Source organism: Mesoplodon densirostris, chromosome 1 (assembly GCF_025265405.1).
Source record: "Mesoplodon densirostris isolate mMesDen1 chromosome 1, mMesDen1 primary haplotype, whole genome shotgun sequence".
NCBI lineage: Eukaryota > Metazoa > Chordata > Mammalia > Artiodactyla > Ziphiidae > Mesoplodon > Mesoplodon densirostris.
The window spans coordinates 144,832,444-144,859,352 of NC_082661.1; the positions used below are offsets into that span (position 1 = coordinate 144,832,444).

Below are 26,909 nucleotides of genomic sequence, written 5' to 3' on the forward strand. Positions count from 1 at the left end.
GAACATAAGAGGCTGCTTTTATTTAAAGAAAGCATTGCCGGGCCTCCCTGGTGGTGCAGTGGTTAAGAGTCCGCCTGCCGATGCAGGGGATACGGGTTCGTGCCCCGGTCTGGGAGGATCCCATATGCCGCGGAGCGGCTGGGCCCGTGAGCCATGGCCGCTGGGCCTGCGCATCCGGAGCCTGTGCTCCGCAACGGGAGAGGCCACAACAGTGAGAGGCCCGCATACCGCAAAAAGAACAAAAAAAAAAAAAAAAAAAAAAGAAAGCATTGCCAAGTTTCAATAAGGAAAATCTTGTTCAGTAAGGTATGAGTTTTTAATATTCAACATTCGGGTCCAATCCCCAGGAATTAGATGGCCTTTTTTTGTGTTCAATTGTAGATAGAACTCAGGTCAGAAATTTCCCATCTCTTGACACCAGGGATTTAATGAGAAGCAGAGAACCAAAACCATTATCCCACATTACTTCAAACTCTCTAAATTAGCCTCAAGAGAGACAAGATGAAAGAGACAAAGAACCAGAGCTTCTGAGATGTGTTATTAGTGGAGGAAGACAGACAGAGATCCCTAACATATAGCAACTGATGGAAGAAGGTTTAAAAAAACCAAGTTTGGTTCAGATAAACACCAATAATTTGGATGATTTTCTGAACCATCTGGACCTCTTGAATCTGCAACATTTGGCTGGAGAGCCTTCAAGATTTCTAGTACTTCCTGCTTCTGATTAGCATAGAAACACCATGACAACAATCTCCTTCAGAGTGTGCTGGTGGTTCCAATCCCATATGGGATCCCAAAGCACAAAAACACTACACAGGACTGAACAATTTAGGCCATTACTTCAGAAAGTTAAAAAATATATAAGGGGCCAAGGTTTTAGAAATAAGGCAAAGTGGCTCATTTATTCATATAAAGAGGATGGACAAAGTGAGAGAGTGTCATGGACATATATACACTACCAATGTAAAATAGACAGCTAGTGGGAAGCAGCCGCATAGCACAGGGAGATCAGCTCGGTGCTTTGTGACCACCTAGAGGGGTGGGATAGGGAGGGTGGGAGGGAGGGAGACGCAAGAGGGAAGAGATATGGGAACATATGTATATGTATAACTGATTCACTTTGTTATAAAGCAGAAACGAACACACCATTGTAAAGCAATTATACTCCAATAAAGATGTAAAAAAAAAAAAAGAGGATGTGCACTAGAGAAACTAACAAAAGATGGTTTGGTTTATACTGTATTTTACTTCCACTTGTCACTACTCAAAGTTTACAGGATTGAAAAAAAAATTTAAAAGCTTCACCTAGGATTTAAAACTTTAGCCAGAGGTATAGAAAAACACTTTAGGAGGTAACCGCCTATCAACAATATTTACCAAGGTCTCCTTGAGGGCCTGGGGTTAAGTTTAGGAGACAAGTCTTGCCTTCTCAAAATGTAGGGGATATAGTAAATAAAAAGGAAAGAGGAAACCCACCACACAACTGCAGAAATATAAAGTATAAGGGATTAGGCATGATTACTATGATTTCTGTTGGGCAGGGTAAATCTAGGAAATCTTAAATGGCAGATCTTAACAACACTTGGAAAGAAAAGGCAAGACATGGCACAGAATTCTATTCTGGTTGTAAACTACACCAATTCTCCTTAAAGGAACTTGAAGCCTTTGACACATCACTCAAATTCAGAATGGTATCAAGGATGAAAGAGATGAAAATGGGGCACAATTTTTAAAAATGTGCTGGAGTAGTTGTGCCTTTGAGAGCATGAGTTAAGAAAAGAAAGGGTAAGGTATACAGAAATAATTCAGAGGTAGATGGTGAGAAACTTATGGGCAGAGAGCTGTTTGGAGCTCTTTGCCATTCTGTTAAAGGTTTTAAAGGAATTCACTGTGACAATTTGGCAGCCTTTCCCACTTTCCCTATAAACAGTGTCTCACTGTAAAGATGCATACAGTACCTGGCTCAACAGTATAAAGAGAATGACACACAAGAACAGAACGATGGTAAGAGAAATAGGTACAGAATTCATTCAGTTGAATAGAACTGAAGCTTAGAAAAACACTAAAGATGCATTTTTAAGAATCAACAAAAATTTAAGTTCAACACTATTTCAATCTTTAAAAACACCATTTGAACTTTCTAAACCATTAATCACATTTAAATGATTTAATAATTCTGATTTTGTACCTCAAAGTACCTCAGGTTCACTTTTTTAAAGAATCAGCCTTGATTGTAAACCCTCATGACTCCATGAACTGCCTGCCAACAGCTATTTATGTAAATCAGTCTTACCAGGAAGACTCCTTTGAATGGAGAAGGTTTTTATAAAGCGCCACTTCTGCGTGATCTTCCTGCTTTGAGCAAATAAATGAATCACGCTTTCTTCTCAAAAAATTCAGAAGATCACCGTAGCAACAATATTCTGTAATGACCAGGGTGGGCCCTACGAGCATTTAAGAAAAGGTTAGAAAAAGGTGAGATATACAGACCATCCAGCCTCCCATAAAAATGCCCAAGGGTGATCATGGCCATTCACACTCAGGTTCAAGGCTAAGCCTACTTAGTACAAGTACAATCCTATCTATTAACATTGCTTAGCAAAAAGCAGCAGAGTAACCTTTTTACCTGAATTTCTAAGTGATTAGGGGCCATGCATGACTGCTGGTTTTAGACAGGAGTTATAGCTTTCACCGTTATATTATTATCAAGCTTCCTATATGAATCCTTTGATTCACTTCTGTTTACAATGGGGGCTTCACGCCTCTTGGTAATGTTATTATGGAAATGATGATGAGCACAAAAAACAACTGTGGCATAATAGGAAAACCAACCACCAGCTGAGACTGGGAGGTGGGGGAAACCCTGAAATGACGGGGCATCACCTGTGTTCCAGGGCCTATCTGTCGAACTTTTTTTTTTTTTTGGTGTTGTGAACGCCTAAAAAACTGTAGCTCTGAAGTTAACAGGCAACTAATTAACTCAGGCAGGAATCTCTCAGGAACAATTCGTGATGTGGTGAAGCAACATTTATGGGGGTTGTTTTAAGAAATTATATAAACCTGTCAACTTGACAGTGGATCTCTCCAGACCTTGAGGAATGGCTCATTTTACACATCTTTGTTGCTTCTGACCAAAATGCCTTCTGGCAACATCACAGAAAGGCTTGATGAGAGGACTAATGACTGCTTCCGAATTGGAAATTTCTTTTTTATAGAAGTGAAGTGTTTGCTCATTTGGTGTATATTTGAGGGCTGGAAGGCTTAGAGGCCTATTTTTAATGATGGTATGTACATGAACATTAACCCTTTAGTGGCTAAATGTCATCCAGCAAAATATAAAAGCTCACAAGGTAAAAGAAAAGCTTTCTGGAGATGAGACATTCTCGAGATATTCAAGAGGTCAATGTCGGTGAGACATACACGACTGTAACTAGGGTATGTCCTGGGCTGTCCTGCCCCATGATGATAAAACCTGAAATATACATTCTTTTTTTTTTGCGGTACGCAGGCCTCTCACTGTTGTGGCCTCTCCTGTTGCGGAGCACAGGCTCCGGACGCGCAGGCTCAGTGGCCATGGCTCACAGACCCAGCCGCTCTGTGGCATGTGGGATCTTCCCGGACCGGGGCACGAACCCGTGTCCCCTGCATCGGCAGGCGGACTCTCACCCAGTGCGCCACCAGGGAAGCCCTGAAATATACATTCTTAAGTACAATAGCTTGGGTGGTGGGGTGCAGGAATCCAGCAAGAGGTTAGCCGCCTGGGTCAAAATATTGCAAGGAGCTTATATAATCAAGCATTGTCAAAAACCATATCAAAATCTCCCATCTTTTGATAATTTGACCCATAACAAGAGTCAGGTTGGCCATGGCCTTACCTCCAATGGTGCATGCTCCAAGAAGATTCACAATATTCACATGATTACCGAGGTAGCTTAAGACTTTGAGTTCAGACATTAGGGCTTCTCGTTCCGTTAAATGGGCACTTGCTAAAGTTAAGAAACATCTTATTTTAGCAAAAAACAAATCTGGGGGGGAGCTTGGGATGAACTGGGAGATTGGGATTAACACATATACACTAATATGTATAAAATAGATAACTAATGAGAACCTGCTGTATAGCACAGGGAACTCTACTTCTCTTCACTATATGGTAGAAACTAACACAACATTGTAAAACAACTATATCCCCCCCCCCAAAAAAAACAAAGCCAAAAAAAGACAAATCTGGGACACTGATGGTGAGCATGCACAGTAGCCTGCAGGAACTTACGTTTGAGCATTTTCACAGCAACAGTCATGGCCGCATCTGACTTAATTAGGCCGTATGCAGTGGCCTCAACAACTTTCCCGAAGGCGCCGGCACCCAAGGTTTTCCCTATAGAAAGGAAGACAAGGAAGTAAGTGGCAATGGTGTGGTGGGACTGAAGGACTATTTGTGTCATTTCAAAACCAATAAAGGATTTCGGACAAATTTGTCTAAATACACTTCCTTAAAGTGTGCTTGATGCCAAATCTATGAAAGGTGGTGAAATCTCACAAAAAACACTTATTGTTTCAGGTGGAATAAAACAAAGGAAGCTACTGGGGTTCCCTAAAGTCACTGTTATGTGTACACAAAAAGGTTACGTGGAAAGCCCCTGTTGCATACTGACCAAAACTCAGCCTGTTTCTGGGAAACTCCCATTTGTGATCGTAAGGAAGTTGCGTTGGGTCTATGTAAACATAATTGTTTCCATTTATCTCCTCAACAACCTTCCACTGTACTTCATACATGGGTTTCTGGTGGAGGGAGAAAAGGAAAGAGGCATCATCTTTTAATGGTTAATGGTTCAGCCATTACAGCGTTCAAGGCAGAGAACAAATAAATGGTTACCTGCAAATATTTGTATGTGAGAATCATCACGATGATACACATCATACCAGCTGCGATCACAAAACCAATCAGCAAAGGCGTGAACAGGGTATGGGCATGGATTTGTTCTAAAATGAAGGAGGAACGTGGAATCACAACCTGTTAGTGGGGTCAGATCTTCACCACGACCACCTTGCCCCCAACTCGCCCACCTCCCACCTTACTGCCCATCATGGCAGAAGTCAAACCAGTTGCATCTGAGCTCCTTGCCTTGTTTATTATCTTATTCTTGTTATTCAAAGGAATCTTTTAACATAACAGCTTTAAACCAGATGACTGTGGAAAAGAAGTTGTGATTTCCATAGCACAAGCATAATGTTACACTGTTTGTCAGTGAAAAGCGACACCTCAGTGAACTTTGCACTTCAAATTCCTGCCTTGAACTTTAAGGTGTTTCCTTTATGGATATTTTATAGTTTCTTCTTTATGTTTTCCTGATTTTCCAAATTTTCTACACTGAACACTGAGTTTTTTTCACAACCGAGAAAAACACTTCTAAAGTGTTCTTTTCACTGCACTACCTGAAAAAAAACCTATGATGAAGAACAATGTAAGATTCTTCCCCTCGTTACTCAAAAACTGAACAAACACCACCTTCTGGCACTCGTCTTTGCCAACTCAAGAAACAAAAACCGAGCCCTAAGAATGTAGGTGTCTAGTTCCTTTGTCTTCTGACTTCATACCAATTCATCAATTCATCCACATGGATCATTCAACTTATGTTAGGAGAGCTGGTCACTCATGAATCAAATTTTAAAGATGGTAAAGAAATAGCTCACTAACATGATTTCATAAAAGGTAATGTTAACTTTCTGATATGGTGTCTGGCAATCTGTTAAAAATAACTGATTTTAAATCACAACTTAAATAATTTTTAATTGAATTTAAATATTTAAATTGCCCTGATTCTGTTTCTGTTTGGATATAAAGTAAGTCTAGTTCTCCTATTTTCTTTCTCTACCCCTTTCTAATGGAAACCATTGGAAATACACAATTAATTTTATATAGATACATATGCACACACATACATACGTGCACACACGCATAAAATACATATAGTACATGGTTACTGCACACATTTTATTAACAAAGTAACACAGAATGAAACAGTAAGTTTGATGACAATCAAATGTGCAATGTGACTATTACCAGAAATGACATGGCCAGTGATGGAATGGACTTAAAATCATGATTGACATGGCAGGCAGAGCCTAAACATCCCCTTAAATTGGATTAAAAAGAAATATACCTTTGCTGTTACCTTTAAATGCAAAGTTAAAATATGCAGAACTCTTGCCCACATCGTTGTAAGCCCTGCACTCCACCGTGCCATTGTGCTTAAAGGCACTGTCATCAATGGAGCTGTAAACCACTAGTTTTCCAAACGGTGACACAGATGAGTTTTGGATCTGCACATCCACTGGCCCAACGGGGACAGAACATCTAGCAGGAAAAAAAACAGCAGTGCAGACTTACTCTAGGAAAAAGAATCAATCGATCAAACACATTGGATGTGGCATACTTTTAAAACTAAGTCAGAGGTTTGTAATCAGACATTTCCTTTTACAACTGAAGAGTGTGATGACGGATGAGCACGTCTGTGGTACCATGAGCAAGAAAAGCGCTTGGAAAAGAAGAGGTTTCAGAGTGAGAAGTGGGTTTGAAATCTGGGCCCAAACACCTATTCTGTTGACTTCCGACTGACTAGTACTTAAACCCTCCAAGACTCATTTCCTACAGCTGTAAACTTGGGGTGGTAATACCCATCTTGGAGGGTTATCGAAAGGATCAGAGATGAATTCAATAAGACGGTTGGTTCATATCCTGGCACACAGTAGCCTTTTATAAATAAATGGTGAAAGAACGTATGAAGGATTGAAAAGGAAGAGCGTGGAGGAGGAAAGCAGTAAAGTCTATGAGGATGAAGACAGGGCCAGCCGCCAAACACCAGAAGTGAGGACCCTACAGCTCGAGGTACGATCATGCCGCTGGGCTGGACTCCAGGTGGCAAAGACTCAGATGACCCTATTTTAAATTATCCCCCCCATATGCCTGGCAATTTTCTATTCCCTTACCTTGCTCTTTACTTTCCCCCTTAGCACTTAACACCTGCATGTGGTAGTTATTTATTTCATCTTCTGCCCATCTCTGTCCATTAGAATATAAACTCACAAATGGGACTCAGGTGTTTTGTTCACTAGACCCATGTCTGGCCTACAGGGGGAACTCCATAAATATTTGCTCAACAGATGTCTAAAACTACTGTGTTTGCTTCCCCTGTGGGGTCTTGAACCCCCTATTACTCCCCAAAGAAAACACTCCACTAAAACTCAGCTGAGAACAACAATCCTATATAACCTCTTCCAACTTGGTGTTGATAAAAAAGGTCTATTCTGTGAAAAATGAAATTTCTATTATTATCCTTACTATTTAAATGATTGTGACGTTACACTGGCCTGAGTGTAAAATAGCATTTGATGGATAAAAACAGCAATGCTGACCCCATTTTCATCTTCAGGTAATGTGAAAGGACAATTTAAGGTTTAAGTGTGGATTGTGAGGGAGAGGAAGTACAATGCCAGAGGTGCTCTGCTCAGGGCCTGGGCACCTCAATCAAGGAGAAAACCTTTTTAAAACACATAGCCCCAAACGCCGCATGTATGTGGTAATTGTGCAATCATTACTTTTTGGTAACTTGGCAATTAACTTCCGAGGTAATTTTTTTCATGATAACTACAGCCACATTTCCCACACATATTACCTCCTGTGTATAGATTGGAAATCGAATTACTCTGTCCTGGAAAATTGCTTTATCTACCTGCAGGGTGGAAATTGCATGATAAATCCAAGAAGATAACCATCAAAATAGAGAAGTCATTCAGTAATCATGTTTCAGCAAACAAAATTCATGTCTACCAAGAAAAATATAGCAATTATGTCCTTTAAAAAGCCCCATGGATAGAAAAAAAAATAATCAAAACAAAGTTTGGTTTTTTTAAAATCTGAAAACATATTTGAAATTCAAGTGAATTGCAGTCCTTTCCTCATGCATGTTAAGTAGTACCCAAAATAATCATCTCACCTCTGCTCGGTTCCTGGACAAAAATACCAATCGATGGTGGGCTCTGGGAATCCTGCTGCTACACACTGCAGCATGCCATTCATGAGCCTGTCACGAGTCAGGATTTCTGGCTTTGCTGCAGGGAGAGAGAAGTGGCCTTATGTCAGACTGCTGGAAAACCTCACCAAGGCTCACTCCACTCTTTCTGAATCCTCAAAAACTTTCTCGAGGCCGAAGCGGACCCCCAGGAGCATGTTGTTCAAAGGGGAGAATCTGAACCAGTGAGTGGAAGGCACAGGGAAGGCAGATGTGAGGGTCTGACCAAGAAAGGCTTTCCCAGTTAGAGCTGCCCAGCCCCCGTGTGGACTGTCCATCCTGCGGATGCCAGGGTCTCTGAGATCTCCCTGTCCCGGGGATGGCTGAGGTTGCAAGACCACTGGGCAGGGTTTCTGTTTCCAGTGAGGGGGAACCTGAAAGATGGCATCTAATCAGGATTCTAGGATTCCCAACTACCTTAAAGGTGGAAATCCAGTTTAAAGGTTTCCTGCCATCAGGATTTCAAATGATTGAAACTTTCATAGGAATTTCAAGTTATTGCAGGAACTAGAACAGAAGAAATTAGGAGGAGTTATAGGAAAAGAGAAGTATCCCCCCCTCAGAAATTTCCCCTTTTTTTGGGTGGGGGTGTGGAAGGGGGTGGTGCAGATAAGGAGGTGAATCACCCTTTTACAGAGAAGCCAAAACATAAGAGTAAAACCCAGTACGGGCTTTTAACTCCAAACTTTTATTTCAAATACAAAACAGGAACAGAAAATGAGAAGAGGAAACCAGTTCAAGAGTTTAATTTATACATATGTCTAAACCTGAGTATAATCACTGAAAAAGTAAACTGTATCAGCAGGAATGCTCTAATTTGACATTTCTGTGTAACTATAATAATCAACTGATGTTCAATCAAGGGTGCCCTAAAGCACTAAAATTCTTGAGATTATTTCTAAAGTGAATGGAAGATGAATTTACATACAGTTGTTCTACTGGTAATATATCTGAAGGATTCTAACCCTTTGAGAATGAGTAAGCTCCACTGTAAGCACCTGATGGCAGGGATGGTGATGTGCTCATCCTGCATCCCTGGTACAGCATCGCACGTACCGACGCCAAGCATGAGCACAGAGCTACAGGCGGCCGCGTGCGGCAGACCTGTACCCCAGCTCCGACACTTAGAGGTTCTCTGCCTTCCACCAAGTCTCCTCGGGTGTCCAGTGGGAATAACAAGAGTACCCATTTCATAGGGATGCTGTGACAACTAAATGAGATGGCGCACACAAAGAACCAAGAATGATTCACAGAGACGAAACAATAAATGTATTAATTACTAATTTATTAGTTATTCATTTATTCAGTTATTCTTTTCTATTCAGAGTACCCACCCTCCTTGGTTAATCAAGTTTGCTACCAATTAGGTTAACTGTTTGCCACTCTAAATATTCTCTTCAATATCTAAAAACTGCTTCAAGATAGCATGATAACGTGTGTGTTTTAACCCGATGCATTGGGAATTTGACATTGATTATGTTACAACTGATAGGAAAAATATACGTGGTCAGAGGAAAAGACTGACAGATCAGAAGCTTATTTCCTTGAAGGAAGGAAGTAGCTGATAAATGACATCTTTGTAGAACAACCTCTCAGCACCTCACCTCCTTGCAGGCAAATGGCTTGGCAGGGATCAGAGTGTCTGCATGCATGGCACACCCACCTGTCATTCAACCTGGCCCTGCTGATGCACAGGCCATTTGGCTAATATACACAAAAGAGCAACACTCCAAAAGCAGTCTCAAGGTAGGGGCATCCTTGAGAGTTTGGATCCAATGCCAGCTTTCACAAATAGAGCAAGAAGACAAGCCATCGTCTTACGAAAGCATCCATCTGGCAAGTTTCATTTAATTATCATGGGCAACTGTGTGATCAGGCTGAAAAGTAGGACGTAACACAGAAAGCAGTGGAACTTTAGGAGAATGCTATTTGCTGAAGACTGAAAGCACCATACGGCAGGTCTCTCTGGACTCAATTCAAGTGTCATCTTCTTTTCCAAGCCATTCTCAACCCTCCAAAGCCAATTTGGTTAGTTTCGCCTCCCTACTCCTGAAGCCCTTTAGAGCACCTGACGCGCTTATACAATATCCTGGTGTGCCTCCTCCTCCGTCACACTGTATGTTCTCAAGGGCAAAGACCATGTCTCACTGACTGTACCTCTGACTCCTAGCAGAGTCTGACCTATGGCAGACATACAGTAAGAGCTGTTGAATGATTAAGTCCCCCCAGAGGAACAAGTCCCTCATATTCCAAAGGAATTCAATTAGAGTCACAAAAAGGGACCTGGAAGAACAGCCTAATGGTGATTTTCCTGTGTAGGGGCAGGATTTACACTATTTTTGCAATAGTGGGCCATGACATAAGAAATCCACACATATACCTGGCTATGTGATTTATTTTTGCATACTGAGATTAATGATGAGAGGGGAAGGTCTACACGTAGATAGTAAAGATAACTGGATAGGACTCAAATGGGAATCAAGTTCATAAGACAGATCTCCTCATACCAACCTTCCTTTTGTCATTCATTCTTCCTAACGCTACATGACAGATTTTTAGTGGAATTAAATATTACTCAGTATGGGGGAAAGGGCTGAAAGGATGCCTGATGATGTTCACAGTCGTTATCTCTGAGTAGCAGGGTTATGGATAGTTTCTAGTTCATTCTTTTGACTTAGTTTCTAATTTTTTTTTTTTTTTACAGTAAACACATAGCTAATAACAAACCTATAAGACATTTTTTAACTAAAAAAAATTGGGGGCTTCCCTGGTGGCGCAGTGGTTGAGAGTCCACCTGCCGATGCAGGGGACCGGGTTCGTGCCCCGGTCCGGGAAGATCCCACATGCCGCGGAGCGGCTGGGCCCGTGAGCCATGGCCGCTGAGCCTGCGTGTCCGGAGCCTGTGCTCTGCAATGGGAGAGGCCACAACAGTGAGAGGCCCGCGTACCGCAAAAAAAAAAAAAAAAAAAATTGGAACAGCTGAAAATTACATAATCAATTGCATTTAGCTTTGGTTGCAAGTGCTCTAAGATCCAAGCCTTCTAGCATGACACCTGGTAGCAGTTATACAACGGCCAGGGCTGGCAAAAGGTACGCTCTGGCTGACCTACTTGTTCCTATGTGCTGGTTAATTAGGCAGATTTTTAAGCTACTATCCAAACCTAACCTAAGGCTAATAGAGCAGCTTTTGTCCTGTTAGACCTTAGGCTGGCAAACCAAGCTCAGAGGGCTCCTCAAACTTCAGTGTGCATTTGAAGCATGAGGAGATGAGGCTAAAATGCACATTCCTGGGCCCCATCTCCAGAGATTTAATAAGTTGAGTATCTGACCCAGCAAAGGGCTTTTTTTAGAGAATCTTCAAGGGACCCTATCAGGGCCGGGACTAGAGTGAGGCAAGAAGAGCACCTAAGGCGAGGAATTTAAGAAGCTTCTCACCCTCTAGGTCTTGCAAATACAGGTTGGCACCCTGAGTGAGCACCTCCTTAAATTTGGCAACCTAGGCATCTCTCCTGCCTCATCCTAATTCCAGCCCTGTCCCTAATGTTGGTGACCAGAGACCTCATTGTGAAAAGGCTAAATTACACGAGTACAGTTTGGGCTGTACGTGGCAAGTTGCACTACAAAAAATGTTTAATGCATAAAGAATGAGCTAGGTATAATTCTGATTCCTAAAAATGAAAATCTGGGCTCATCTGCATTTTGTAAGTGCCTCAACGCACCGTCTAAGGCATTAAATATACATTTTGCTTTTAAAGACACATAACTCCCTGCAATTCTCCAGGTTAAATCTGAGCAGTGTTTTCTTAGATATTCTGCAATCAGCAGTATACCAAATGACACATTCCTTAATTCCTCCCAAGTTGGAGGTTTAGATAAGCCTAAGAGGTGTATAAGCTATGTATTTCCTGTGGAGATAAAAATTAGCCTTGCCTCCTTTCAAAGCATTGTGGACCTCAGTCATCTGGCGTCTCCGACAACACTGATCAGCTCGTAGGCAAATTTCAGAGTGCTTAAAACTCTTCTGAGAATTTATTGCTCATGCAATTAAAAATCCCAACCATGTGCTGACTTACCCCACAGATATGTGATCTTACAAAATATTCCTTTTCACCAACATCATGTCCATACGGAAGGCAAGAACAAATCGAATTTTAAAGAACACAGCACAGACAACAAGAGCTGGGGGGTGGGTGGAGGAGGTGCACAGGTAACTGGTGGGAAAGCACTGAGTATAGTTCTTGGCTCCACTTAACTACCTCCACCAACTCCTGCTACAAATGTGCATCTGCCCACACTCTCTAATCAGCAAAGAACACAGACTTAAGTGTCCATACAACAAAAGACAAAATGAAGAGGGATCTTACGGGTGGGTATGTTTTTACAATTGTGGGTCCCATGATATTTAATGGCAATACAGCAATGCTTTGTAGCAATTTGTCACGATCATGGTTTGGGTCTGAGTCAAATCTACGTTCCTGTCATAATATCGTTATAATAAAGGAATATAAATCAACTCAAATAGAAGTATTAAAAAGCTCAGGTTAACTTTTACTTATAAAAGGAATATCATACTTTTTTAATACTTAAAAAAAAAAATCCCCAGAACAGACATTTCGAAAATACATTTTGGATACAAACAATTATACATAAAATGGATAAACAACAAGGTCCTATAAGGGAACTATATTCAATATCCTGTAATAAACCATAATGGAAAAGAATATGAAAAAGAATATATGTACTATTTGTGTATGTACAATTCAATCACTTTGCTGTACACCAGAAACACAACATTGTAAATCAACTATACTTCAAAAAAAAAAAAATTAAAGAAAATACATTTTGTTTTATACATTCTTAAAGATATCCAGCAACTGGCATATGGGTACTTTAATAGAAATTTGTTTAACAAATGAAACAAAACTTCAACTATGGTGTCCTACATCCAGTTCTGTTTAGCAGAGTGTCTATCATTTAAAAAAAAAATCATTCTCCTACTGAAGTGATGTCCTAAATGAAAGGTATGCAATTTTTTAATGTAAAAGGTGAAACAGCAAATATTTTACATTTTAGAGGCCATAGGTCTCTCACAAATACTCGATTCTGCCACAAACATAGCCATAGACATGTAAGCAAATGTGCAAGGCTGTGTTCCAATAAGATTTTATTCACGCACACTTAAATTTGACTTTTATTTTCACATCTCACAAATCTTCTGGTGTTTTTTTTTTCCAACCATTCCTACCACCCACCCGCCACCCCAAAGAAAGAAAGAAATTCTCAGCTTATGGGCCATTCAAAAACAGGATGCTTGTCAAATCTGGCCAGAGGGCTATAGTTTGCCAATCCTTATTCTAAACAGCCATCAAAAAAGATCTCCCTATCCTGAAACTTAGCTTTAAAAAAAATGATGAAACAACTTGGAGAAAGCCTTCCTCAGCCAGAATCACTGTGCCCAATTTACAGGAGCACCATCACTGGGTGACCTAGACAGGGAGGGGGGATGTGTAATATATCACAATGCAACCCTCCCTACTGCCAAGGAGTGCAGGCATGTGATAAAGTGCTACTTTTCTACTCTGTATGAGTAGTGAACTCAATTTGCCACATAATTCAGAAGTGGAAGAGAAGGGTTACTGAAACAATGCCCATGGAAAGATTATGTACCTATTCTTGGATTAATTTAAATTTCTACTACATTATAGATGATGCTGTATACATTTGTAACTGAAGGGGGCTAATTTGATGTAAGAACACATGTGGCTCAATTGGGAAGGAAATTTCCATAGAGCAGAAGTTCCACTAATATGAAAGGGGCTACTCATGTTATTTTCACAGAAGTATATCCCAAGTCCAGGGTCAATTCTAGCTGAAGCTTACATGGTTCCAAACCTAAACCTCTTCTCCTGCTTTTCCACCATAAACATGAAATAATGGCCAGACCACACCAACAAAGGGCCTAACGATCTAGATGGGTTTCCCTGTCCTCCAATTGGTTCAGCGATTAAACAGATCTCCAAATTACCAACAGACCCCACCAAACCACCTTTCTAATGAGACATGAAAGAAAAATGATACCAACACATTTCCTAAATTTTTTTCAAAATATAAGAGAATCAAACTCTAAAGTAGTTTGCCATGATATTCCTTTTTTCTTCTAATTTAAATGTCTATAGCAATTCTTGCATCCAGAGATCCTCTTCATAAGGAGAAGGAGATATTAAAGTGCCACATCAGAAACAACACTCATGGGCTTCCCTGGTGGCTCAGTGGTTGAGAGTCCGCCTGCCAATGCAGGGGACACGGGTTCGTGCCCCGGTCCGGGAAGATCCCACATGCCACGGAGCGGCTGAGCCCGTGAGCCATGGCCACTGGGCCTGCGCGTCCGGAGCCTGTGCTCCGCAACGGGAGAAGCCACAACAGTGAGAGGCCCACGTACCGCAAAACAAACAAAAAAAAACCAACACTCATAACTCCCAAGCAATTTAAGAACAAAAACTCATTTCAAGTTCAGGAAAAGAAAATAAAAACAGACTTCAGATACTGTCAAGTCTCAAATTACCTATAAAAAAAATAATGTAGAAAGATAAGAAACTATTTTTATATAGATTAACTACCCATACTAAGAAGATCTGAAAATTATTCCTTAATTTGGAACTGTCCTGCAAGCCATCACAGTGTTTCTTCTGTGACATATGTTCGAGACATAGGAGCATGAAAGATGACAGATGATAACCTTATCAACTTCCAGGCACTTAGCTGAGGTCGCTCATTTGAGATTAAACAAGATAATTATAAACTTTAAATAATCATTTGGTTGGTTTCTTTAAAAACCCAGTCACATCATTTCAGAGTCCCACCCTCACACACCACAATGTCTCAAAATGGTATCAAATACGGGTTAAAGAAATTATCAAATAGCCATGCAATGAGATTACCAAAGTAATACTGTAGAAGAAATATTATGGCATGGAAGATTGCTTACAGTGCATTCACTGCTCAGCACCAAAGCACACAAGGTTAGTTAGCAAAAGAACCTCATTCTTGTTCCACCCACACACACACACAAAAAAGTTTTAAAAATGGTCTGTAAAGATATATATAAGAGATATATTAGCACTGGTAATCCATAACATGTAAATAAACTTCAAAAGGTACAATTAAAACTTGTTTGATTCTTATTTTTGCCTATTTGTGTTTTCAAGTTATCCTATCCTTCACATAACATTTTTATAATAAGAAAAAATTGTTTAAAGCTAAAAACACATGTATACAAATGTTTGCACAAACCAGGCTACATTCTGGTTACTGTGGTAGCCTTACAGCAAACTCTCAAAAGCAAGTAAATAAATCAGAGAAAGGAGGTCTATTTAGCACTAGCTTTATTTAACGTTGAAGAATTCCAGTAATTTAGTATAGGAGTAGGTCTAATAGAATCCACCTAGTAGGAAAAAAGAAAAGAAAAAACAGAAAAACACTAAACAGCAAAGCTTCTCAAGTAAAACTCGATAAGTGTATTAGCAGTAAGTCTTAAAATTGTAGCCTCTACCGCAAGTATGGTTTGGACACCCGAATGTTTGGAAGGCCCTATCATCTTTAAAAAATGGAAATAGAAAGGCTAATAGGTTAAGAGGTAGGAAAACATTTCCACTTTCCCAAAAGGCAAAGTCCTAGTAACTTTGTTCTCTTGACTCATGAGGATCTGGAAAGGTGCCCCAAACCCCCAAACTGCCACAGCCACCCCGGGTATTATTTTACCCTGGATAAAGTCACTGAAACTTCCAGCCAGGTGGATGACCCAGATGGCTGGCTGGCTGGCTGGCAGACTGTCCAAAGCCATCTAGCTACACGGCTGTCCTGTTAGGTCTACCCTCACCTACGGCAAATGGTGGGCTGCGCATGTGCTTTATTTGCACAGTGTTGCACTTAGGGTGGCTTCTCCCTGGAAGAAGGATAGTTTAGCTATCCATAACTGGATTTAACTATGACCCAAAATAAAAAATACATAAAAAGCAGCTCAGATTCTGTAGATGTGGTCAAAGGGAAACACTCCCATGAAGAAGCCTCATTCTAGATGATTTATTACTTTGACTGATTTGGGTATATTGTATGATCTATAAATAATCGCTTACACCAGACAGGATGTTAATTATATGATGCCGTGGTTTAGAAATAATATATTATTTAGCATTTCCTTAAATTGTTTCAACCCCCTGTTAACACTCTGCCATAAATGGAGGGAAATCGGTGATTTTGAGAATTAATTTGGTGTAGAGTTCAGCCGTTGTTTGGATATCCAATCGAGCTTAACATTACCGGTGTTCCGTGTAATCCCAAAGATGAAAGGCAAGCGCTTTCATTCTCTAGACCTTACTTGTCCTCATGGCCTTCCTGTACCACCACCTGAGTACCACCATGCTCTCACTCAGCTGATAGGTCTGTCATTGAAGGATAGACCTTTGAGATTGGAGAGGGATCTATTTATGGCTCCCAGATATCATTTGCTACAAATTTTAAATTCATAATACTGATCTGGAAATGCTACCAGATAACATTTTATAATGCTTGCTATTAGTGTCATTTTAAGTTACTGGCCAATCAAAACCATAATGAGATATCTCCTCACACCTGTCGGTATGACTATTATTGAAAAGACAAGAAAACAAGTGTTGGTGACAATGTGGAGAAAGAGAACTCATATCCTGTTGGTGGGAACATAAATTGGTATAACCATTATGGAAAACAGTATGGACGTTTCTCGAGAAATTAAAAATAGAACTACCATGTGATCCATCAATCCTACTTCTGGGTATAAATTCAAAGGAAACAAAACTATTATCTCGAAGGATTATCAGTACTCCCACGTTCACCGCAGTAATATTCACAACAGCCGAGGTATGGAAACAACCTAAATTTCTTTCAGTGGATGAATGAGTAAAGAAAATGTGGTGTGTTTGTGTGTGAGAGAGAGAGACGGGGGGCCAAGTGGATAACCAGGGTTAAAATATGTGTTTGGCCTCTTATTTGTCCTGGATCTGATAAAAACCTTTACTGTATGCCATTTATTGTAACCAAAGAGACCATAAGTTTCTAATCCATTATCACAGGCTACCTACAGAATCTTGGTGATGTCACTTTTTCTAAACATTTGCAGGAATTTTGCAAAGAGTAGTGCCTATTAAGAAAGCACTTTTGGGTAGTTTTATAGTTCTTAGAACTCTATTTTCCTCCCAATTTTGTCTGAAAGGGAAACAAATGGCCATTTTCACCTAAGATATCAAACTTCTTTTTAGAACTAAGAATCTGATTTCTGTATACACCTTCAATAAGCAATTCAAGAGTAATTGTAGTAATGAAAGTTCAATGCAAAGAATCACTGATTTTTTTGTTTCACTTTTTGGCCATTATAAACCACCTTTAATATCAGTGAGCCTACTTACCAGACCCATGTAAATCATGGCTTGTTAGAGAAGTTAAAAACAGTATTAAAACATTTTCAAGTTTAACGTGTATACATATATTTTTCTCTTAAAGGCTCCACATAAGTGATTAGAACACACACACACACACACACACACACACACACACACGCACAATATCCTCAAATCTACATGTGGAATTTTCAAAACAAATGGATTCTTCAACCACCAAACATTTAACTATTCAAAATCAAGGATCTTCCTGAGCATTTCTCATAGCTGAATCTATTAAGCAATTATGCATCCCTGTCACTGAGTGAAAGTAGCCTGAATTCCTACACTAATAGCATGCATTTATTATTCTGATTTTTATTCATTCTAGTTCTTGCAGAGCACAATTCCCCTCACCCTTGGGGCTAAGCTTATTTACAGAATAAAATATGCAGTAGATCTACATATGTATTTGGCTCAGCTAAAATGGTATGTCAAAATAGACACAACTGGTCCAAGTTTAAATTTTAAAACTATTTTTAGCTTTTGATTTTAAATTTAACATTAAAAAAAATCTTGCCCCATGATACATCAATTAGAATTTTTTTTCAATCCAAAAAATAAAGTTAACAAAGAAATTAGCTAACTATATCTGTGAAGAGCAATTGGGACATACTTCATAAGAAACAGATAAAAGATTCACACAAAAATGCTACCTCTGTCAAAGCATTTGGAGATCAAAAAATCCAGCATGTTAGGTTAAGTGAAATAAATGCCTTTATAGTCAGCTTAGTGTTTGTAATAAACTGACATCAATGAAGAGACTCCCTGAAGAGCTTAACCTACGAGGGCAGACACTACACACCCTCACCCGTGTGCCCAGTGCCATGAAGCAGGAGCTCAGTACGTGCTGGGAGGTATTTGCGACCCAGGCCCCAGAGTATACAATAGAAAAGGCCTCCTGCACTAACAGGGAATCCAAGAAGGGATAATTTGGGACAGTTCAGGCCATTTCCTCTCTAGTTTCAAACAGGCGTGAATTCACCAGCAGAGGTCATTAACACCGATCCTATCGGATGGCAAATTAGGCTGGTAAGTAAAAAGGTAGCAACTTTGTCACCCTGAGAAAAGCAAGGGTGACTTCAGAGATGTCTTTCTAAGGTCAATGACTCATGACTGACTGGCAGACCACACACACTGGCAAATGGAAGCAGGAAAAAGGGGGAAAGAGACAGATCTTAATGCACCCTGGACCTTGAAGCCAGGGAAAGAGAAATGCAAACGACACAATTTTATAAAGTTCCCAACTACTATGCTTCTGAAAGTGAGGCCTGTCGAGTAGGCCATGTCCATGATCTACTGGTACTGGGGACCTAAGCATAGAAACCAAGACTAAGCAATTTGACTTAATTGTATCCGTTGAAATCTAATAATAAAAAAATCCATTCTTGGATTTTATATATCTTTGCTCTTTTCCATCTCACTTCTCTAGTGACTGGTTCTTTCTGTATTTTATAATAAGTATTGATCTAATACAATAAGAAGTATTGTATTTTATAAGAAGTTAAAAATACAAAAGGTCCTTTACCACAGACAGTTTGAGAAGCACTGCACTAGAACACCCTAAATAAAGTTTTGTATGGACAGTATGGATATGACGCTTGCAAGGATATTGATTTACCTACAATCATCTCTTCAATTACTTGAATAGTAAGCAGGTAGTTTTGCCCATGTGTAATACACTAAACTCTTCTGATTAACAACTGAATTAATCTAGAGATATTTGAATTGCAGGCCAATGAGATACCACATAATCAAAATTGTCCCCAGGAACTGAGATGTTAATTAACATGTTTCCCTTGGAAAAGGAGAGTTCTGTGGTCATACAAATGTGAGATATATGCTCATTCCCATGCCTCCTCCTGGGCAGGCAAAATACACGTTAGCATATGAAGGATGCTGAGAAGGTCTGTAGTTAAGAACAATGTTTATGCAGATGTGATGCTCTTTTATCTAAATACATGTTAACACCTTGTTCAGGAAACACGATTTTGGAAATGCTGGAATTGACAAAAGACTCCAGATTAGCAATCAAAAACCTGTCTTGAGGGTCACTTGCTAGCTGCTTCCTGTCTTCATTTGTAAAGGGATCACGCTCGCCACCCCACCACGCTAGTGAGTGGCAGCATCAGTGAAGTAATGATGGAAAATCACTCTATGCAGCAAGTAATAAGCTCCTGGAGGACAGGGAATTGGCTCCCATCGTGCAGCCCAACACACACAAACTGTTACTAAGCTGTTCTCTAGGGAATGTGCCAGGTTGTCTCCTCACGCCCCACCCCCCCACCCCCCGCCATGCCCCGGATGGCTAATTCCGATGGTCATTTTGTGGGCCGGTCCCTTGGGATTCCGTGTCTTTGGAGGCCTCCTGCCTCTGGTCCCCTGGCTGGTGTGGTGTGGCAGGCACCTGCCACCCTTCCTGGGAAATGCAGGGGGCCCCAGAGCAGAGCAGGCCTTACATTTGGCAAAAGTCCCAGCTGGTGAGCACAGCCCCAGGCATCAGCCTCTGTGCAGAGAAGCTGCCCCAAGACACTGTGGGATGTGAGCCACACAGGGCTCAGGTGTTCAGGTTCCCACGTCCACTGCCATCCTCCCACCCTAAACCACCTGTTCCCTTCTCCCACAGCCTCCACGCGATACACAGTGGGGACCCACTGAGCTGAGCGATACTGCATTCATCTCACACAAAGAATACCCCAACATGGGCTTCCCTGGTGGCGCAGTGGTTGAGAGTCTGCCTGCCGATGCAGGGGATATGGGTTCGTTCCCTGGTCCGGGAAGAACCCACAAGCCGCGGAGAGGCTGGGCCCGTGAGCCATGGCCGCTGGGCCTGCGCGTCCGGAGCCTGTGCTCCGCAACGGGAGAGGCCACAGCAGTGAGAGGCCCACGTACCGCAAAAAAAAAAAAAAAAGAATACCCCAACCCCGAAAGAGAAAGTGTTGTAACGAGAAATTGTTTGTCAGGGCTTGATAGCACTTCTTTCCCACCTAATACCATAATCTAGCTCCTATTCAACCTCCGGCTCCCCATTTCAACAATCAGTAAGAATACATTCTCCCTCAAACTGTTTGCTATTTTTAACTTCTATGGCTCCTCTGTTGACTTCAAAGGCAGCACCCAGCATCTGAGTGCCAGCTACAAGGTCATGTGGTCAGTGAAATGTAGGACAAGGAAGTGGTTTTTGTACACAGTCTTCCAACCACCAAACCACGAGGTCTTTGTTAAGGTCAAATTATCATGAAACGTTATTGACCCAGTACACAGTGAACTCAGTGCAGCAGCTGTTACAAACACTAGCCACAACTTAAAAGAATAAAAAAATAAAAAGATAAGGAGCCATTCGTTCTACTCACTGTTCACGTAAACATTAAATGTCATGGAAGAATTCGCATCAGAATTGGACACGAGAAATGTGTAAGTGCCTCCTTCGGTCCCTTTTAATCTGGTTAGATGAAGTTCACTTACATATCTACAAAGAAAGGACAACCCATCAGTCACCTGTGGACGGCCGGCCTCGGAGCGTGTGGCTTTATCAGTTTCTACCTGGAAATACATGCTTATTTTGGAAAAATATGCCCCACTTAATTCAGTATTAACAAGATCCACATTAACAAACAAGAACACACATATGTATTTCATTTGGGACAGATGCCTGGCGTGTGAGAATACAGAGTGGGGAAAGGCTCTCTCGGCATTAAGGCAACCTCACAGACATGGCAGCCTCTTCCTCTTCCTGAGCTGTCCCCACGGCCGCATCCTTCTCTGCCCTGTTCAGCCTCCCTCTCATCAGTGTCCTGAACTCGCCCGCCCTGCTTTAACAGCACCTGCCTGGCAAAACGCCAGGCTGGCAGGCATCTCCATGTAGGTGGCTCCATGCAGATGCTTCAGGGTCACACGGCAAGGTCAATACCGCTGCCCTCACCTTCCTTCTTGTGACACCACCGTCTCCTGGCTTTCCTCCTACCCACCCCACCCCCGCCGCTGCTTCTTTCCAGTGTCCTCTGCAGCATGTGCTATTCGACCTTCTGTTTCACCCCAAGGACATCATAGATGGCTGTGATAACTGAGCACGCAGTACCACCATCGGGGGCATTACTGACACGGGCTCCAGCATGGACGGAGCGCCCTGGGCACCCCTTGACCCCCACAACCGACTCGACACGCGGTGGCTGGTTCAGTCTCTCCTCTCACACTGCACGTGCTCCCTGGGCAATCCACGCTCCCCTGAACTTCTTACTGTCTGCTCACAAATCCTGACCTCTAGTCCAGACCTCCCTGTCCTATGCCTTCTTCCTCTACAGACCTATGCTCACATCCCACGCCCCCCAGTCCAGAATGCCCCTGGGACTGGACTGTGGCTCACCCACACCCTTTCTTCTGTCCTTTCCCCTCCCTACCCTGTTCCCCCCAACTCTCCGCCAGGTCTCTCTCTCCTTTAATGAAGACCCTGCCTGTGAATCCCTCCCGCAGGCGCTGCATCCAGGGAAGGTGACCTACGATACATTCTACCTGAACTCCAGATCCCACAGTCAACCTCAAATTCAACAAACCCCAAGCTGAGCTCATTGCCTTTGCCCCCTCCCTCTCGAATAGTACTGCCTCTTACCATCCAACCTGGCTGCCACAACCAGACTCCTGAGAGCATCCTCAGCTCCTGCCTCTTTCCTAGCCCTTCGATCACCTTTAAGGAGGAAGCCTGGACACCTCCCAATCCATGCTCTTCCCTCCAACCCTTAGACCGAGGCCCAGGACAGCATCCTTTCTTATCCACACTCTTACAACAGCCAAGAGCTCCTGACTAGGATGAAATACTAACTCTATCTAGGCACCTACCTCTTACCAGCCGTGGGCTCTTGATCAAATTAACCCATCTAGGTCTCAGATTCCTCTTCTATAGAAAGAAGGGAAGTAAGAGTGCCTCCTCATCGGATTTGTGAGGACCAAAATTATTGAGTTAATGTACATGAGGGACTTTGAACAGCACATGGCAGGAAAAAAGCACACACAGCTTACATGAAGTGTCACTATTGCTACTGTTTTTATTGTAAGTGTTTTGAGGATCAAATGAGAGGTCTGGGGCTTCCCTGGTGGCTCAGTGGTTAAGAATCTGCCTGCCGATGCAGGGGACACGGGTTCGAGCCCTGGTCCAGGAAGATCCCACATGCCACAGAGCAACTAAGCCCGTGCACCACAACTACTGAGCCTGCGCTCTACAGCCCGCGAGCCACAACTACAGAGCCCATGTGACACAACTACTGAAGCCCATACGCCTAGAGCCCGTGCTCCTCAACAAGAGAAGCCACGACAATGAGAAGCCCATGCACCGCAACAAAAAGTAGCCCTGGCTCAACGCACCTAGAGAAAGCCCGCATGCAGCAACGAAGACCCAACACAGCCATAAATAAATAAGTAAGTAAGTAAGTAAAAATTAAAAAAAAGAGAGAGAGAGAGAGAGATGTCTGATGTAAAAGAAACTTAGGTTCCCCGCCTGGCCCAAAGATACTTAATGATTTTTAGTTTTCTTACAGTTTTAAAAAAATGATTAAAGGCAATAACATTTCTCTTTCTCTGAAGAGAATTATTTAATGTGTCCTAGTATATGCTAGTCACTGCTATGAACTATCCTCAGAACTCTAGGAGAGAACTATCCTCCAATTTACAAACAAGAAAACTGACGCATGGACTTTTCTGTGTGCTCTAAACACACAGCAAAATGAAATGATGACGACTCAGGAAGCAGCCCCAAACTTCCTTCTGTATCAGCTGTCCTCTCATACACTGACGGGTCACAGAAATAGGATCCGGTAAGCCAAGGGGACGGGGTGGGGGGAATGTGTAATTCCCCAAACAAGGCCCTTTTCTTACCTGATGTTACTTTCATTCTCAGACTTGGGGTAATCTTCCCACTTGTCAGTGGAAGTTCTGTTCATATATATCCACTGTCGGTGTTCAGGTTTGGGATATGCCTCATACTCGACAACCAGATCCACATTCTCGCCATCGTTTACAAATACTGTTGTATTCATCATAGGGAAGATGTTAATGAATCCTTTATCTAATCACAGCAGAATGAGACAGAAAGAAACTGTTATCCCCAAAATGTTATCTTGACAAATAACAAAACTTTATCTTTGGATTATAAAGATATTGACTGATTTCCAGTATTAATTGGCAATGACAAGTAAGAATTTTTTTTTTTTTTTTTTTTTTTGCGGTACGCGGGCCTCTCACTGTTGTGGCCTCTCCCGTTGCGGAGCACAGGCTCCGGACGCGCAGGCTCAGCGGCCATGGCTCATGGGCCCAGCCGTGCCGCGGCATGTGGGATCCTCCCGGACCGGGGCACGAGCCCGTGTCCCCTGCATTGGCAGGCAGACTCTCAACCACTGCGCCACCAGGGAAGCCCACAAGTAAGAATTTTGACTAGCCATTTTACACTTTATTTTGCTCTTGGAGAATCATAGTCATAAAGTGAGAAAGGACACATGTTGGAAATGTTTATTCTCTTATCTCTGTCTCTTAAGCAAGTCTGTTAAAGATCTATCACCATCTTATAAGTCTTCTAGAACTACCAGTCCTGATGTTTATTAGGCTAAAAAGTATTTGGACTAAATAGTTAGCCCATACCCAGATCCAAGATAATTGTATATGTGATAAGAAGATGTCATAAATCAAGAAGGGGAAGAGAGCCCCAATATTTAATAAAAATGTTGCAAGAATGTCATTTAGTATTTAGAGAAAAATAAACTTAGGTCTTCTTACCATATCATATATCACAAATGAATCTAAGACAGCATTTTAATAATTAAACCATATTTTTAACTACACAACGGAATTTACTTCTATCAAACTTTGTGGAGGGAGGGCAAGGGGAGTTTTCTAGGCTTTTTAGAAGCAACCAAAGAAATAAAAATCATAAAAGACAAATCTAAATACATAAACATTTTCAAAAAATATCTATATATAGGAAAATTAATTAAGGTAATAGGAAAAAGAGGACATAAAAATATAGAAGGAAAAATAAACCACTAATTTAAATAAGGCATTCCTTTTCACATATTAAAAGTAGCAAAACTTCAATAAAGCTGTTAAAAAATAATGTATATCCACTCTGGAAAAATAGCAAAACTAATCTGAAATAAACTCAATAATTTTGCAAGTGTAATTAAAGTAGCACTTTGTAAATGGGCACAACTCTTTTGGAAAGCATTTAGCAATATAGATTTTTAAAAATTATCTATTTTTCAATTTAATCCAGAGAACTCTTCTTAGTGAGGTAGATGGCTACGTGCAAAAAGAAGTGTTATTTACACTAGTCATAATAATTTAAAAAATGAGAAAATAGAGAACTGGCTAAGTAAATAAAGCAGCCCTTAGATTATTATATAATAATAACAATACAAGGAAGAGCTTGAAAAAGACCATCATAAAATAATTGCCAATATCATATTTATAGCCTCCATTTATGGAATGCTTACTATTAGAACTGCCTTAAGTTCTTTAGCATACACTTTATTTAATAATTATGACAAACATTTAACTTATAACAATACTGAAAGAGAACGCTTGTAACCGCTAATTACAGATGAAAAAGAAATCAAGTCCTGGAAAGCCATATAGCTGGCTACCCAAAGCAGAGCCTATATGTGAATACAGGTCTGTAAGAACCCAAGGCTGGTCTCTTTACTGTTGCACAGCCTAGAGTCTCCACATACTTTAAGTGAGAAAGAGAGAGAACATAAAATTGTATGCATAATTAAAATCCTGTTGCATATAAAAATATAACCATATACCAAATCCTAAAAAAGGTTGTATCAAGTTTGTGGAATTATGGAAGAGTTTTAATCTTCCATTTATTTTTCAAAATTTGAAAGTTAATTATAACGTTTTATATTGTCATTTAACCAAACAGTGCCATTGTCTTTGGCACTGTTTGGTTAAATATATTGATAGCCCCCATGAGGGTGACATTAGAGTATTTGACTCTCCTTTAGTTTCCTACAGATTCAGAATTAAAAAATGGAGTCAAACTGTCCTTTGTATCAATGGGAAAGATATTTTTCAGGTGAAAATCAAAAATCATCCAAATGAAATTAAAACGCCACTTTGTTCTAATACCCGAATCATAAATGGTACACCCCTGCCATTCTTTAAGCTAATTTAGATTAATTTTGCGGAAATAAATGTTTTGTCTGAACGTCACATTAAATTTTCAGGTACTCAAGGTCATAAATTCAAAGATATCACACAATGCAAAATATTCAAACACCACAGACAACAATATTTCCACTGATTTCTCTCCCTATCATCACGTACAAAATACTAAAATTCTCCTGAGTTTTCTATAGTCCAGTTTGCTCAATATAGTTTTATGTCCTATAATAGGACACAGCTTCAAATTCATGAAGTGTAAGAATTATTAGACTCAAAGAACCCCACCTGGGTTGTTACAGAGGATGATTTAAGAAATTGATGAGACATTAACATTTAATCAAGTGCAAACACTGTGCCGGGCACATCTGCAAAATATATGGCCTTTCTCCCTCCACAGCCTTGGGAGTTAGAGGCTATGTTTCTTGGAAGAGAAAATGCAGGCAGAGTTAAAGTGGGGTGCATTTGAAAGTTAAGTGGCAGAGCTCCAACTCAAAACCAGGTTGGGGCCACCCGGAAGCCTTGTGTTTTGCGCTACTCCACACTGTGTCCAAATCCTACTCCCGGCCCCTAAAGAAATTAGTTTTCTCTTTGTCTCTTACTGTTCATCCCATCCCGACCCACTCCTGAAATAGTACAAAGCCAGATTCAGGTTTCACGGCCTCAAGTCTTTCCAGTTATACAGCTATATTCTTGGAAATTGATGAATGGATTTAAAAAATCTGATTACATACAACAATAAGCTCCAAACATCCTTACTAATTGCTTTCTGGAGCTGAAGCTGATATATCAACATGCTCCCTAATCAACTTAGCAAATTAGCACTTATGGAGTTTAATATTTTAAAAGCATAGCCTTTTATTCAAATTAATAAATGGTTCACAATCACGTTTAGGGACAGAGTAGTACCCTTCCTCTGGGCTGGCTCTGTAATTGCAAGTAAAGTGTCTTTTTCACGTTCAGTCTGGTGAGATACTTTCCGTTACAACATGGGCAGAGACGCCAAAATCATATGAGATTATTGTGGGATAAATCGCAGACCTCTAACTGTTACATAAATTATTGAAGAAATATGGGGGAAAGGAGAGAAATGAAAATAAATATCACATCATTTTATTATTGCTCATGATGAATTTCACCACCCTACAAGTACTTAAAGTCAAGCGCTGAGAATATGGTTGCATTAAAAAGACAAGAAAATAGATTAAATGCAAACAGTACT

General features: G+C 40.9%; 1 protein-coding gene across 8 annotated transcripts in view; it reads right to left on the reverse strand.

Moving 5' to 3' along the window:
- KIT (KIT proto-oncogene, receptor tyrosine kinase) overlaps positions 1-26,909 on the reverse strand; it is an 85,329-nt gene that overhangs the window by 7,566 nt on the left and 50,854 nt on the right. For 4 of the 8 annotated variants that reach the window (XM_060091013.1, XM_060091004.1, XM_060091009.1 and 1 more), the window contains exons 6-14: positions 23,405-23,594; positions 20,893-21,008; positions 7,995-8,109; positions 6,174-6,355; positions 4,874-4,980; positions 4,653-4,779; positions 4,271-4,375; positions 3,876-3,986; positions 2,294-2,444 (exon numbers count right to left, since the gene is read on the reverse strand). In XM_060091013.1, coding sequence (XP_059946996.1) covers positions 2,294-2,444; positions 3,876-3,986; positions 4,271-4,375; positions 4,653-4,779; positions 4,874-4,980; positions 6,174-6,355; positions 7,995-8,109; positions 20,893-21,008; positions 23,405-23,594 — 1,204 coding nt within the window. Of the gene's footprint in view, positions 1-2,293; positions 2,445-3,875; positions 3,987-4,270; positions 4,376-4,652; positions 4,780-4,873; positions 4,981-6,161; positions 6,356-7,994; positions 8,110-20,892; positions 21,009-23,404; positions 23,595-26,909 lie in introns of all 8 variants that reach the window. The other 4 variants (XM_060090984.1, XM_060090965.1, XM_060090974.1 and 1 more) reach the window with 1 other exon arrangement.